Source organism: Ambystoma mexicanum, chromosome 1q (assembly GCF_040938575.1).
Source record: "Ambystoma mexicanum isolate Mex_15411 chromosome 1q, UKY_AmexF1_1, whole genome shotgun sequence".
In the NCBI taxonomy this organism is placed as follows: Eukaryota; Metazoa; Chordata; class Amphibia; order Caudata; family Ambystomatidae; genus Ambystoma; species Ambystoma mexicanum.
This window is the reverse complement of record NC_090922.1, coordinates 1,409,507,990-1,409,524,687: the sequence shown is the minus strand read 5'-3', so window position 1 is coordinate 1,409,524,687 and position 16,698 is coordinate 1,409,507,990. Positions and strand designations below refer to the sequence as shown.

The 16,698-nt window shown below is 43.0% G+C and overlaps 1 protein-coding gene across 1 annotated transcript in view; it reads right to left on the bottom strand.

The window, feature by feature from the left end:
• LRRC41 (leucine rich repeat containing 41) overlaps positions 1–16,698 on the bottom strand; it is a 201,166-nt gene that overhangs the window by 101,408 nt on the left and 83,060 nt on the right. Inside the window, exons 6-8 of the mRNA XM_069642280.1 lie at positions 10,802–10,966; positions 9,023–9,121; positions 8,127–8,249 (exon numbers count right to left, since the gene is read on the bottom strand). Coding sequence (XP_069498381.1) covers positions 8,127–8,249; positions 9,023–9,121; positions 10,802–10,966 — 387 coding nt within the window. The remainder of the gene's footprint in view (positions 1–8,126; positions 8,250–9,022; positions 9,122–10,801; positions 10,967–16,698) is intronic.

Here is a 16,698-nt window from a genome sequence, read left to right as displayed (position 1 = left end):
GATAATAAAAGGACATTTGTTTCCAGCGGCTATCGCTTTCAGCGACACCATGGCCAGCTCTCTCATTATTACTTGTATCGGCACTGAATTAGGGCGTTGGAGCACTTTCCGCCAGAACAAACCCTCCAGAGTTGGCCATGTTTGTATTGGCAAGGATGTTGATGTTTCTGCTCTGTAAGTCAGTATGGGTACTACTTTCATTCTGTAGAATTTGATCAGCGGTATCATGGTGAACCTAGAATATCTTTTCAGAATGATTTTCCCCTGTGAAGCTAAGTTGATGGCTTTCCTTCTTAGCCCTTCAATTCTGAGTGCTTCACTGCTCGTGTTATTGATGCAGACTCCCAAATAAGTAAACGAGTTTACCTCAAAGAATTTTTTCCCTTTTAGTGTCCAATCCATTTTTCTGATCTCACCATTATTACCTCCCTTTGGAAACCTCATTATTCTTGATTTCTCCGGGTTCATAGTCAAATCGTTTGCGTCCACATATGAATGTAAGGTAGTGAACTGTCTTTGCAGGCCTATCAGGGTTTGATCTATTAACACAAGGTCATCTGTGTAAAATAGTCTCCCTATTGGAGCCCCGCAACCTTAGGAGGATAGCTGCGGATGAGATCAAATTCTTCTCCCATGTCTGATGTAAACAAGTTGTAGAGCTCCGGCGCTAAGGGGCAACCTTGTTTCAGCCCCGTTTTAATAGATATTTGGTCCGACAGTGACCCTGTCTTGTCTAGCCTTATTTGAATGTTTATGTCCAAATAAAGGTCTTTGATATTCTCCACAATAATTTGGGGACATTCCCACTTGCAGTTTGTCCCAAAGTTTCTTTCTTGTGATTGTGTCGAAGGCCTTTTACAGGTCAATAAAGGCAATGTAAATTACCTGTTCTTTGGTTCTGGCTTTTAGCAGGTTAATCAGAAAGATGTTTAGTGCGGTGCCCATTCCTTTCACAAACCCAGAATGCCAAGGGTATCTTCGACGTTTCCTGATGCTGCATTCTGTTAAGGCCTTCAGTAATGTGGTCGCGGATACTTTTTCAGCCACGTCCATGAGAGCGATAGGTCTGTAATTATGGGGAGATGTTCTCAGCCCTTTTTTATAAATTGAACAACCACTGCCGCCTTCCAAGACTCCGGAATTTTTCTGTCCATATCACGTATTTAAACACTAGGAACCGGGCCCACTGGCATGTTACTTTTAAGTATGACGTTTGTCAACCCGTCTGGTCCCGGGGCTCTGGAGTTTAAGTTCTTTAGTATAATTTCAATTGACTGTGCAAATGTACGGTCTGTCTTTCTTTGCGTTTGCCACTGATCTTCGTTGTAAAGGGCACCCGTTATCCTCTTGCTGCGGAATAAAAAACTCACACCACGCTGTTGCACTAATTGGGTTTGACAAAGACACATCTTGCCTATTGTCTGTCTCTTTAATAATTGCCCATCTCTCTGCTGTGTTTTTTGATCAGATTTTTTTTAACATTCTTTCTGCATCTTGGTTGAGCATGGTTTTCTTGTGAAGATATAGCCAGTTCCGATAGCTCGGTTTCAGCTTGTGTATTTCCATGCTACTGTTCGGGCTTCAGATCTTAGTCAAGCGGGTGATATTTTTCCTCAGATCTTTTTTCTTTTTACGTACCAGACGATCATATGCGTGGGCATGGGTCTTGGACAGTTGGTTCGTGTTTTGTTTTCTCCTTTACCGACGATGGGGTTGGCCACTCGAGAATAGCAGTGACTTTCTTTGGATCCATCTCCACTCCTTTAGCGGATAGGATGAAATCCAGGTAGGGCACAGAGGGAACAGCAATGAGGCATTTTCAGATTTGGCGTACAGCTGATGGCGTCTGAAGCATTCCATGACTTCAGTGGGATGGGCTTTGTGTTGGTCGCTATGCCAGGAGAAGACCAGGATGTCATCAAAGTAAACAATTACCGACACAAACAGTAGGTCAGCAAATAAACGGTCCATAAACCGCTGAGATCCAGCGGGGTCATTCACCAAGCCAAACGGCATTACACAGTAAAAAGTCTGAAGGGTGTGCGGAAGGCCGTTTTCCACTCATCTCCCTTTTGAACTCTCAAAAGATGATACGCACCTCTCAGGTCAAGTTTGCTGAATACCTCGGCACCCTCCACTGCCTCCAGGATATCTTTAATCAATGGCATGGGATAGCGGTCCCTTACCGTGACCTTGTTAAGGCCACGATAATCGATACTGAGTTTGCTGGAATCCTTCTTAGCTATGAAAAACAAAGGCCGCAGCCGGAGACTTGTTGGGCTACTTGAGGCCGTTTGAGGTTTTGATCCAGGTAAGCTCTTGGTATCGTCAAGGAGAACATACGCCCAAAGGGAACAGTCGAGCCTGGAAGCAGTTCAATAGAGCAATCTTCCAACCAATGTGGTGGTAGGTGTTTAGGTACCCGGTCTTAAAAAAAAACACATCAGCAAAGTCTTGGTATACTGAATGCAAGTTGTGGATCGCAGCTGAGGTGGAAGATAAGCAGGAAATGGTGGCGCACTCCGCCACAAAGGATAGAAAACATTGCTTCTTGTAATGCTACGAGCAGAATCTCAACATGTTGAGGGACCAATCGATAAAGGGGTTGTGCCTGCGGAGCCAAGGGATTCCGAGAATGACGGGGAAGCGGGCTGCTCTTATAACGTCAAAAGTTAACATCCCTCGATGATCGGAGATGCAAACTTGAATCCTAGGTGATGACTGGACAATGGGGCCTGATCACAAGGGGCGGCCATCCACCCCTACCACCTTTTGTTCTGCCTCGTTGACAAGATGGAGGCCTTCTTGCTTGGCCCAATTGACATCAAAAAAGTTTCTTGCAGCACCACTGTCGATCAGAGCTAGGACCTCCTTACCCGATTGCCCCTTCCATTGAAGGGTGGCCTGCACCACCATCAGCCGTGAATCTTTTCCTGATGCCCGAGCACAGGTGGCGCCTTCATCCCGGTTAGTGGCTGCTCCTAGTAATCGGGGTCTTTCGTTTCCCAGTCTCCGCTGGGGCACTTCAGGACAGTCTTGCAACAAATGGGTATCCGTGGCACAGTACATATATAAGCCTTTTTCGCAACATCTGTTTCTTTACATTGAGGTAAGTGGTCCTCTGGTAGTTCATATCTGCATTGGCTCCTCACTAGTGTGAGCCTGAGACTGGGTCAATGGGGTAGCTGATCTGGACGTGGGAAGGGATGGCATCCGGCTTTTCTTCCTCTCACATCTGCGCTCTGACATCCTGTAATCAATCTGAAGAACCAGAGAGAACAAATCCGCGAGGGTGGTCGGCGGATGGCTGCGGGCCAACTCATCTTTCAGTTCTTCATGGAACCCTCTCCTGAAGGCAGTAAATGTAACCGATTCTCCGCCTTTTATATGTGTGGGGAAGTGTGATGAAGTCAGGTGTGTGCGTAATGATCAGAAATTGCTTGACCTTGCCTGACCATTGTATTGGAACATGTCAGGTGATCCTCCCACACTGGTCCACCCCCAGGAACTGGATCAAAAAGCGATGGCCGTGTCCTGCCCACCTGGTTGACTGATCCCCGGGACTAGCGCGCAAGACACCTTCTGGTGTCTCACAATAGGCAAGATCATGTAGCTTCTGGTATAGCAAGGCTAAAGTATGGTATGTAAAACACAACTAGGCTGTTGACAATACTCTCAAACACAAATCCAACAGGCAACTCATGGACATCAATCCTATACCCGACAAAGTGCAATTGCAAAGGACATTTATTGATGGACTAGAATTACATTGGCAAGAGAAAAAACAATTACCCATTGAACACCACAACTACTAGTACTACCAACCATTAGTCCTGAGGGACCAGGAAATATACTATTATTACCTACAGTATATGGTTTGTTACATGGTACTTTATTATCTGGAATGCTCCATTAACCGGCCAGCCACTATCATAGCACAATAGGAACACTGCCAATGTTGATGGCCCGTTAGCGAAGTCTAGAGATTTCATAAGAGCATTTTGGATGGCATGGTACCAGTCAGTAGAGAACAAGTCCAGGAGGCTTCGTTATCTGAACTTTTAGCTATTTACTGGCTATGACATTCAGAATATGAAGGTTATCCAAAATATGCCTTACAATGGTGCCGTGTTATCCGGAACCATTGATTACCAAAGGCTGTTGAACTTTCACTGTAGTTAAGCGGTCCCAAGTGACACAGATAAGGTTTTCAAAAAGTAAAGTTACATGGGCCTTACTGGTGTAATGAAATTAGGAAATCCACTGGCTTTCTGCAAGCTCAATTTTGAAACTGGAAGTAATAAATATTTGCCCTACAGTTAGCACTGTTTGCAACAAAACTAAGCCTTAAGATCGAGAATTTATTTTCCTTTCTATTTTAATATATTTACAACCCAAGTATAGTTTGTCAATTTGAATTTTAATTTGCTGCAGTCAATCGTGCAAGAGCATAAGGATTTTTTTTCCTTAATGTGTCTACAGTTCAACTTCACTGATGACAAATGTTGATATTGTTACCATAAATATATTCTATGTATATCTTTTAATCGTTTTACACTAAAAAGAGGTTTGTGCATCATTCGTTCCATTGGGGGTGTTGAATAAGACTCTGATATTGTATGTCAATGAGCCAAAAATGTTATTATTTGTGAATGCAAAAATTTGCAACATTTTTTAAATTATGTACCAGAACAGCTTTCCCGCTCAACAGGCTGCTCAAACTCCCCATCATCAGCGATTTCAATCCTTATGTTAGGCAAGATCTGGTGCAGTACCCTTTGGGTGCATTCCAATAACCTTGACATCCTGGCAATAGGAACCCAACCTTTGGTATAAGTCTGTACTACACAGGTTGGTAGTGTGGCTGAGCAGCCAGGCTTACTCAAGAGGGGACAATGTGAGCAGTAGGGTGGTTAGAGATTCACAGTGGTAAGTATCCAAATAAAAACTTACAGTGAAGGTTTCTTGATTAAACAATTATTAATTTAACAGTCAGTTTGAATAAGCCTTCTTCAGAAGGGGCAATATAATAGTAACACACAAATACAATACAAAATACACACTCCGCAAATACCCATTTGGGATGGCACACAGACACTTCCTACACCCTCAGGTGACAAATAACTAGGACCCTGTGGACATTAATATATCACTGGTACATTTAGAGCAATACTGAGATGAGTGTTAAAGTAAAGAGGTCCCAGAATAAGACAAGAGATCACACAAATATTCTGAAGCAGGCAAGTACTTTTCAACCCCTCAATGCAAAGTAAGTTAACCCTTTCCTGGAGGGAAGGGAAGACACAAGCAGAGGTAAGAAGAGTCATTCAGGGAGCCAGGCCAGCCAATGTCAATTGGGAAAAAGTCTAGGTGATCCGAAGCTCTTCTTGTAGGTAAGTAAAAGTCTTGCACAATGCTTAAGAAGTCTTTGTAGAAAAAGTAGAATCAATGTAGGGCCATAAACTGGGAGGCTTGTACGACGTAGAAGATGCAAGCAACTCTACAGAGGCAACCAAAACAAGTCTCAACTGAGATCAAGTAAGGCTACAACAACAAGAGTAAGTCCTCTCAAACTTTACAGTACCTTTGGTTAGAAGAAATGGTTTCAGCTGGCTCCTGTTCCTGTGCAGCTCTGCAGATCCTGTTCCTGGGCCTCAGTCATGGGGACAAGAGGGAGGACGTCTGGGGACTCATGCACTGCAATGGGACATTCAGCGGCAGAAAAGGACAAACCTCTATTCAGCAGCACTTTGCGGTTTCAGCTGCTCGCGTCTTAGCAAATAGCACGACCGCAGACTCTCAGATACCACTCTGGACTTTCCTCACATCCGGGGTCCAGCACTTGGTTGAGATTTGTTAGGTAATATTGTATGCAGTACCCTTTTGGTTGCACTACAACCACCCTGATCTCCTGGCAATAGGAATCATTTGGTTTAAGTCTGTACTACACAGGTTGGGAGGGTGGTTGAGTAACCATGCTTATATCAAGCGGGGTCAATGTGAGCTGTAGGGGAGTTGCAGAGATTCACAGTGACAAGTTTCCAAATAAAGTCTTACACACAAGGTTTGATTAAACAATTATTAATTTATCAGTCAGTTATAGTAAGCCATCAGAAGGGAGCAATATACAGCAACACACAAATATACTTCAGAAATACACACTCTTAGTAGGGTGTCAAGGAAAAGGGGATCAGAATATAACAAGTATTCATACAATGATTCTAAAGCAGGTAAGTACTTTCCATAACCCCCCAATGTAAAGTCAGTTATCCCTTTCCTGGAAGATAGACAAAACCCCTTGAACAGAGGAGAGCAGAGTCATTCAGTGAGCCAGGCCAGCCAATGTTAAGTTAGCAAAAATCAAGGTGAACGGAAGCACTTCCTGCAGGTAAGGAGAAAGTCTTTCACAATGTTTTAAAAGTCTTGGTAGAATAGAAGAAATCAAAGTAGGGCCACAAGCTGATTAGTATTGTGAGGTAAAGAAGCTGATAGCAACTCTACAGATGCAACCAAGAAAGCCTCCAACAAGGACAAGTGGCTACACAACAAGAGGCAAGTTCTTAGACTTTACAGTACCTTTTAGGTTGATGAAAAAGTGCAGGGGATGACTTCTTTTGCTGTGCAGCTCTGCAGATCTCGCTGTTCTTGGGCCTCAGTCGTGGGGCCAAGAGGGAGGATGTCTGGGGACTCCTGCACTGCAATGGGACAGTCACCGCTCGCAACCGGCAATCTACAAACAAGTGACACTTTCAGCTCCTCGCATCTACCGCAAATAGCAACACTGCAGTTCCTGGCTGTCGAGATGGGCTTTCCTTGCGTCTGGGGTCTCGCACTCTGTTGAGGGGGCTCAGGCTCGGTCAGTCCTGCTTCCTGGGAGTCCAGAGGATCTTCCTGGAGCTCTTCGCTAGTTTAAAAGCGATGCACACAAACTGGTCTTCCTCTCCCAGCAGCGACTGCAGTGGAAACTCAACCAGCTTTGAGAGGATGTCCAGGTGGCTTACTTTGGAGTGGATTGGTCCCACTAACTCAAGGGGAGAAGACGTCCTTGCAGGGCTTCTCTAGTCGAGGCGAATTTGGAGCTTCAGCACAGTAGCAGGGATTCACTGGGCAAACCAATGGTCCAGGAGTTGCAGCAGGCGTCTCCCAAGTTCTTCTTCGGATTTCTTCATCCAGTGGTTGACTCTGCTTTCTATGGCAAAAAGCCTTGCCTTTTATGCAGGTTTCTCCCATTCATTCCAGCCTAGCTGTCAATCACACAGCAGGGTGGCTGTCCTTACCAGACAGCCAGCCGTCCAATCACCTAAGAGTGCATTCCTGTCTCCTTGGAGACTAAGCACAGGGAGTTTCAGGCACCTCCCTTGCTTTCTGCCCCCACCAGACAACCTGGAGCCAGAGGCGGGCTTCACTCGTGAATGCCGCCAAAGACAAAACAAAGAAAGGGCCCATATCTGGTTTGGCGCACAGGGTAAATCTCAAGAAGGACCTTTTCCACAAAGAAATGGCGGGAAAAAAAAGACCGGGCCCATTTTGACAAACTGTGCATCCATGGGTGCTTTACTGCAGCTGCGAACGCAGCCCGCTGTAAAAACACACAATGGTAGTAAAAAGTAAACCACTGGCACCAGCCATTAATTGTAGAAAGGGTAACATAAAAATGTTACATGAGAAACTATACAAAGGGGATACTAAGTAACCCCTCCAGCACCCCATGCTAAGAAGTCACAAATTGTAAGTAAAGTCAATTTCACTTCACTGCTCTTGGAAACAGTTTAAACAAGAGAAGGTATTTAAACCTTTGGAAAATCTAAGACTTCCCCGTGCCACTGCGCTGAAGGTGCTGTGTATCACAAGGCAAAGATGATGTCTATGGAGTTCGTCAGACTCCAAAACCAAAAGAAACTGTGTAAATCACAGAAAAATACATGAGAGTGGGGAAAAGGTCTCACTCTCTTCAAGTTGAAAATTAAAGTGCTAGTCCAGCAAATGTGCTGGAGGTCTCTAAGGTAGAGAGGAATTACCACATTTCTAAGAATTCTCCCTAACACCTTGACATACAGTTTATATGAATTTAACCAAAAACATACTTTTTACTGTTCAAATAACAATTCTTAAAATAAATACAGTACCAAGTCGATTTCCACACAGCTTGAGTGTCTTCAAAGCAGAATTTCTCTTAAGTGCGTGCACCATGTCAGATAGGAACTGCAATGCACGCTTTTCAAACAGATGGCAAAATGAGATCTTTACATCTATGGCAAAAAAAATGAATTTAGTGCATCAGCAATACTACTTCTGAACGCATCCAAAAGATCCATATACACACACCAAAGATTGTGCACAATCAGATATCAAATGACAATAAAATCCCAGTGAGGTAGTAGTGCCGTCAAACAGCACACTAGTTTACATTAATAAACGAATGTACTGATGCCAGTTAGGGCATCACACACAGAGGATATGTTCTAAGGACTGATAAATGGAAGTTCATTTACCACAGGCAATTAACAAGATACCCTCACCAAAATGTCAAGGGACAAGCCAGCCATAAAAAGTCACTTGCCACCTCAATTCCACATTTGCATACACAGCACACCATTTCTTACTCGCCAAGAGCCCATTATCACTAGCCAATGGCTAGTGCAAATGTTGCACCCTGTCCTCACTCTAGGTCCTTGAAGAAGTCTGCATTACTCTAGCCTACTGGAACTTAAAAGCTGAAAGTGGGCACATTGGGGGACAAGTTCCGTTTCACAATAGGAGCCACCTCACGATTTGCTTTAGCATGTACTTACCCTGGGTTGGCAGGCGCTACTGCCCTGTGCAAAATCGCCCATGTTCCAATGAAAGCACTACCTTAGTGTGTCGCACAGCTTCTGGAGGCTCCCATTCTCAAAGTAATGTCATCAGTGACTCAGTGAAAACATCTCACACATCAAGGCCATGCACCAGCCAATCTCAATTACTCCACCACCCACTAAAGTGGTGGTGTGAAGGGGTATCCTAAGAAGGGCAGTAACTTCACCTTCAAGATGAGACTTTTGAAGTAGGAGTAGAATCTCGTCCTGGCAGTCAGCAAGATACATATCATGGAAGCTCAGTCGCTTCAAAGTGGTGTTGTACTCTAGAGGGAAGAAAAGGGTATCCATTAAAACAATGTCAAGTAATGATTCTGTGGCAGGCAGAAAAAGTTATGGCTGTTGGCGTTCCCCACAATACAAAATGGAACCCTTAGATGGAGGATGACAGCATATTCATCTGTTTTTTATGAATAATTACAAATGATTCAATACTTTCACTTCAACACAGTTTAATATTTTTTATATAAAGTAACACCCAACAGTGTAAAATTATTTAAAATGTAAAACACAATTTACACTTGTTTAAGATCCACAAAAACATTTAACCCTACACTCCATTCATTTCACTTTACCATACCAGCATTCATACAAATACTCCATAATCCTAACATATAGAGGAGTGCCTGTCCCTAAGCGGGACAGGCAGTCATATATATGTTAAGATTGTATTAAGAGGATCTAAACTGAACAATGATATACTAGACTATTTGAGTGTGACCGCATTTTGAGGTTATAGAGTATTTGTGTGAATGCTGGTATAGTAAAGTGAAATGAATGGAATAAAGGTTAAATGTTTTTGTGGATCTTAAACAAGTGTAAATTGTGTTTTACATTTAAAATAATTTTACACCGTTGGGTGTTACTTTATATAAAAAAATATTTAAGAACTATGTTTTGAAGGGAAAGTATTGAATCATTTCTTATTATTCATTAAAAAAACAAATGAATATGCTGTCATCCTCCATCTAAGGGTTCCATTTTGTATTGTGTTGAATATTTAGCCCATAGGACCCTAGATTTTTGGGCAATCCCCTTCATTATTGAAATTTGTTGGCATTCCCTCCATCACCACCGAAGCCTAATTTCCACACATCGCAAGAATTAAATAGCTCAAAACCAATGTCCATACAGTATTTTCTGAGAGCGAGTAGGCTTGTAGAGTTAATCTTTGGGAACTGCAAAAAAGTTGTACTCTTGAAAGATCAATAAGGGAATGGAATATGTGGTAAGGGGAAAGAAATGAAAGGAAAGCGGGAAAGCAAAGGGGTAAAACATTAGAATTAGTATCAGGAATAGGACTGAGTGGAGCAATGGAGGCAATGGTGGGGTTGTGGAAATTAGGTAAAGGATGGAAGTGCATCAGTGCACAGATTACATTTTATAGCACTCAACATTAGGGTGTTAAAGACACGCATGTGCCACAATCAGGTGATATTAATTTCTCAAAATCATCACCTCCAAATTAGAAGCAGATGTAGCACTCTGGGGGAGAATGGGTGCACCACCATCTCTTCCTGTTTTGTCAGATGAAAAGTGGACTTCACTTCTCCCATCTAAGATGGATTATGAATGCACAAGATAGTTCACTGTAAGTGTACCACTAGTGCACATACCTAGGAGGTATGCATTTTAGGTAAATTGCTCTACAAGTTTCATGCATCCATTTATTCTTCAACATTTCCTTTGATGCATTTAGCTAGACCGGAAGACAGTGAGGAATAGACCACAATCCTCAATAAATGCCTCAGCATGCAAAATACTTTTTGGGCGAGCACAAATCAGTACAATCGCATTTATGACAATATGATTCCACATTATTAAATCTGTACAAATCACCTCTGGATATAAGAAAAACAGGATCTCTCTGATCGGTTCTGCTTGGCTGATGCACCGACACTGTGCCAATGTAATGCCACTGTACAAAGCAATCCAGTCTACTATACCTGTGAGTGTCTGCAGGGTATGTCTCAGTTCCTCAAAAGAAGAAAATGTTGCATTATCCAGCGATAACTCGTTCAGTTTCCTGGATCCTCTCAGCAAGGATAATAGGTCATCTGTGTGTAGGGGCTCACGAGGGAAACGGATGTCCAATGCCTCCAGCTGGTTTTCTGAGGGTAAAACACAGAAACCGATGAGTGCGACAGAGGGTAGCTACTCTGCAGCAATCACTTTGATGCAATTATGCACACAATCTCAACAATAACATTACGAGGTCCACTGTCTCAAAATGTAACTTTCATGGATGAAAAGATTTTTTAGAAGATATAAAATCTGGGACAAAAGAACAAAGGAATGTATGGAAAAGCCCTCAGTTTAACATTCTAGTGAGCAGCATAGGACCATGTGCAATGACAGTCTTGGCAACTACATACTAAGCAATCGCTTACTTCATAGAGTTATGGGGAAACGCACGAATGCCCAGGGGACACAAGAGTGGCACTTTAACATTGTTAAGCAAGAAGCCATGAGTTCAATCAGTCAAAGTGTTTCCTCCCGTATCTAGTTCATGTTAACAAATTAAGCTACCCTGCATTACATTTCTAAACAAGTAGTTTCGATCTGCAATAGACGAGCTCGCATTTGAAAGTGTTTCACTATTAGAGAGCATGTAGAGATTCAAACACTCTCTTCACTCATCACCTACACTGTACTAAATTATCTTCGCTCATCACCTACACTCTACTAAATTATCCTTTTTACGAACTATATCAATGAGCAGTAGACTGGCAGTCCCCCAGGGGTACTGCTTGTGTCCTGGAAATTGCTGCAGCTGATGTGGCACAAGCCCAGCCACGAGTGCCAATAGCACATCTAAGGGCAGTTGACCCGCAGTTTGTGGGAGACTAGCCTGACTCAACCCTTTGAGGAATTCTCACATGAGCTCTCCTGGCCTGTTTTGCCAAGCTACAGGAACACTAAGAAATGAAATGCTCCTATAACCACATATTTGATTCTATTGGCTCATGTTTGTTAACAGCTGTTGGAGGGAGCCCTCGCTCAAGGAAATACAAAATCACTAACTGAAGAATGAACAGTGGTCTTCTCCGAGGGTAAACGATTACACTAGCAAATATGGCCAAAAGGAAATCAAACAGCCTATAAAGAGTCTTAAAGAAATGGCAGGAGAGATAGGAGCCCAAATAACAGCTGTTGAAAGTGACCTTCAAGCATACTAGTGATTGATTTAGGCTAGAAAAGAGTGCATCTACTCCAAGAAATACCACAAGACTTGACAGAATGGGAGAGGGATTCCTTCAACCCCTATGCCTGGTGTCTGATAAAAATGTGCTGCCTAAATGCTAGCCTGTCTATGAAAAGGAACCAACTATAACGAGTTAACCATGGAGATCAAGCAACTTAAAGGGAACATTTGTGAGACCCAAGAAAAGTTCCAGATCCTTGAAGAAATCTAGAAATAAGTAAAGTCAATCAAAAGGACCAAAAATGCCAAAAGAAACAAACGAAGTCTGGAAATATAAAGCAAAAACATCTAAGCATATGTATTGCTTTTTGTAGGTCTATGGCAGAAGGAATATTGGCAGAAGCAAGTGGCAGAGAAATCTATGCAATCCCAAGTAACGGCTTACCGCCAGATATTAGTAGGTTGAAACTGATGGATTTAATTGTACCTGAAGTTACTTCATTTCAGAAATCCTGACCCAATGACAATTGTTTAAAGGGCTTACGAAAAAATATAAATTGATACTATGATGTTGCTACACCAACCGTTTCACAGTTTTTGGCTGTGGGGTGAACACAGGTAACAAGAGTAACAAGCTCCAAGAAAATACAGATCGTCGGGGTACTAAATCTTTGAGACCCAAAACCCAACAGTTTTTGCTAAAGGTAGAGACTGCCTGGTAGCAAAAACAGAAGGATAATAGTTTAAAGAGCTACTATCGAAATAAGCATGCGTCTTGCAAACTCAATGCTATGAAGATGAGCAGCACATTTAAAAAGACTTGTGCACAGTGTTCTGGGGTAGGCAAAAGTCACAGTAGAGAGTCAAGTGGCCCGGTGAAGCCCTCTTGGACTACCTGATCTGCTTCAATCACTGGACTGGTGGGACAAACCAGTCTTGAAGTATTTGAGGATCCAGCTGTCCTGAACCATCGGAAGAGAACCTGGAACACCAAGCTCTGCAGAACCTTCACCGTTCAACGTTTGCCGCCAGAACTCTGGCTGTTGCCCGATTGTGGTACAAGTCGCCTTCCTGACAGACATCAGCGTTCCAGCCTCAAGTGATCCCGTTCTGGAAGGACATCTACAACAGCAATTGGAAAGCTACCTGCCATCGTCTCTGTGCAGTGGCCATTGCTAGAACTCACCTTCCACCTCACCCCCTGTCCTATGAAGTGTCCTGAAGAGGGCTGCGTCTGTGAATATTGCATGTCTCCATCGCCAAGGATTGCACTCTGCTGCCAGACCGGACCCATTCTTCTTAGGGATTGGACTGCTAAAGTTAGGGAATATCACTTGTGACTTGGTTCCATCTTTATTTACCCTCATTTGTGTTTTTTCATGTTTTTTTATTGAACCTTTGTAATGTGCCTATACAGCAAAATTGTTTCCATGCACCACAAGACAAAAGAGGGGCATAGGGCAGAGGTGAAAATAACAGTAACAGTCCTACTAGGCCTTGTGATGTTCGGATTGTGCAAGTGCTGTAAATAAAGGTGCAGTGAGAGGGGGCTGATCGTGGCAAAGGGATGGTAAAGGGTGGGGGGCGGAAGAGTGAGAAGTGCAGGAGGGAGGGGACCCCAAATGCAAGTCACTGAATGCATTTTAAGAACCTGTGGTAACTGTATAATCTATTGAGTGTTGTGCAATATCGCCTGCTTATTTAATTTTTTAGTGTGTGGCCTAGAATTAATAGCTATTTGTAGACATTCCTGTCTAAACTGAATTATTGTGTGCTCGACTGTGTGGACTCATTGTGGCCCCATTGCCACCCATCACACTCTCCACGCTCATCTTGATTGGTTTTGGCCAACCTTCAGTTCACCATAACTAGGTTGGGCTCCTAAAATCTGCCCACCAGGCCAGATACTAGAAATCCATCTCATTTAAGGAATATCCTTCTGGGTTGTACATGAAACAATTAAGCAGGCAAACCACTTGTACTCAATGATAATTTGTGTAACTTGTAGGTTTGTATTCTAAAAGAAGGGTATTACAAATCAGATGATTGAGTTTTTGCTTTATTAGATTGCAATTATCAGTAAAATTGGCACAGCGTTTCCTTTCACATCTAACCTCAACATTGCCAATTTAGTTTGAACTTTGAAAGGGTTGCCTGTGCAAGTGTCAGTTTTCTTGAAAACAGGAATGCAAATGCCCCATTATATAAATTGTTAGGCAAGATTGTATGCAGTACCCTTTGGCCAGCTTAAAAGCAACGCACACAAACTGGCGTTCCGCTCCCTAGCTATCCGGTTCCAGCAGCGACTACAGTGGATACCAACTTTGAGAGGATGTGCAGGAGGCTTACTTTGGAGTGGATTGGTCCTGCCAACTCAAAAGGGAGAAGTCGTCCTTGCTGGGGCTTCTCTGTCGATGCAAATTTGGAGTTTTAGCACAGCAGCAGTGCTTCACCGGGCAAACCAAAGGTCCAGGGGTTCCAGCAGGCGTCCGTTCTTCGGATTCCTTCATCCAGTGGTCGACTCTGCCTTCCAAGCCAAAAAGCCTCGCCTTTTATGCAGCTTGCTCCAATTCATTCCAGCCTAGCTGTCAGCCTAGCTGTCAGTCACACAGCAGGCTGGCTGTCCTTGTCGCGCAGCCAGCCGGCCAATCACCTAAGAGTGCATTCCTGTCTCCTAGGAGACTAAACACGGAGTTTCTGGAACCTCCCTTGCTTCCTGCCCCGCCAGACACCCTGGAGCCAGACGGGCTTCATTCGTCAATCCCGCCTAAAGAGAAATAAACAAAAGGTACCAAACCTGGTTTGGCATACAGAGTAAATCTCCAGAAGGACCTTTCCACAAATAAATGGCGAAAAAAGAAGACTGTGGCCATTTTGACAAAAATGACACCCATGGGCGCTTTACCGTGGCTGCGAACGCAGCCCGTGGTAAAAATCACATAATGGTAGTAAAAAGTAAACCACTGCCACCAGCCATTCAGTGAGGAAAGGGCAACATAAAAAGGTTACATGAGAAGCTAGACAAAGGGGATACGCTCCAGCACCCTATGGTAAGATAGTGTGTGCAGGATCTAGAAAGTTACAAACGTAAGTAAAGTGAATTTTACTTTACTGCTCTGGGAAACAGTAGTTTATCCAAGCAAAGGCATTTAAACCTTTGGGAAATCTGAATGTGGCACTGCCCTGAAGGTGCTGTGTGAAACAATGTAAAAGATGATGCCTATGGAGTTTGTCAGACTCCACAATCAAAAGAAACAGTGTACAAAATCACATTAAAACACATGAGAGAGTGGGAATAAGGGTCTCACCCTCTCCAGGTTAAAAAAAATCAAGTCCTCAAAATCCAGCAAAATTGTTGGGCATCTCTGAGGTAGAGGGAATTAGCAAATTTCAGAGAATTCTCCCTAACACCCCTCATATAGGGACCGAGCAGTGGGTGCCTGGCAATAGGATTCCAACTAACTTGCACCTTGTCACACTTTCCTAAAACTATGCAATCACCTTATGTTCTATCTGCAATATTTCAACCATCGCAGGACCCCTTATCTCGTATCCTGATAGTAAACATTTATAACCCACCTGGTTGTTTACAGACAAAAACCATGCAGGTCATAGTCAACAATAACATACAATGGTACGGATGTCGTCCACTGGTCACGTAGTCTTGGTAGGCGATTTTAATGTAAAAAATATACACGTACTTGCTCCATTTTCTACAGACTCTGGTCGCCACTGGAGGCAGTTTTAGTTCATACAATCTGCTACATCTATCGTTTGTCACATCTAAGACATATATTTCAAGTTATACATGGACAAATGACTGTTATTAGCGACTCTGTCTTGAATTACAGATGCAGCCCTGTTAAAACTGAATATAATAATTTGAGTGACCTTGCAGCACTAACTTGGACAGTGGATATTGGTGTAACTCAACCGAATATGGTGAGGCAACCTAATGTGACCAACCTCCAGGGTGACTGCCTTCATTGGACGGAGACAACCGTAAAGGCTTTTAATGGTTAACTATGGCATGAACGAGAATTAATAGATCCGGCTCGATCGCAATCCAACTGTGATCTAGAGTTCATGATTAAGAATAAAATGAAAATAAAAGCAACGCCCCATTTGACATTGCTGCTCTATTGTAAAGCTCGAACTTCAATTAGAGCTAGTCTTTTGCTAAGCAGTTCTGAAAAAGAATTGGGCATTATACATCTAGCCACACGATACAAGAACTGGTTGAAGCAACATAAACACTACCACTAATGCCAATTGGTTACTGTTTGGATGGTTAAGATTGCACAATAGCTGCAAATTCTGGTCACACTTTAATGAGCATATAAAAGCTACGACTCCCACAGAATTAAACCCAATACCAGAAGATATATGGTTCAGACAGATCCAAGAACTTTGTCAACCATACTACTTCCTGCCCTGAAGAGATTTTCAAACTTATAAAATCACATCTCTATTTTAGAAATGGAAGAGAACTTACTGGTCAGCATAAAACTAAAGGGTTCAAGTGCCCCCGGGCCCAGATGGCATGCTGAATATTGTTTAAGGCCCAGCTGGCGCTATGGGCAAAAATATTAACTTTATATCAGCATTTAGAACTTTGCAGAGTTGGCGTAAATCTGTACTTGTAGTACCCATTTTCAAAAAATGGGTATAGATCGGACCCTGCCAACTATCGCCTTC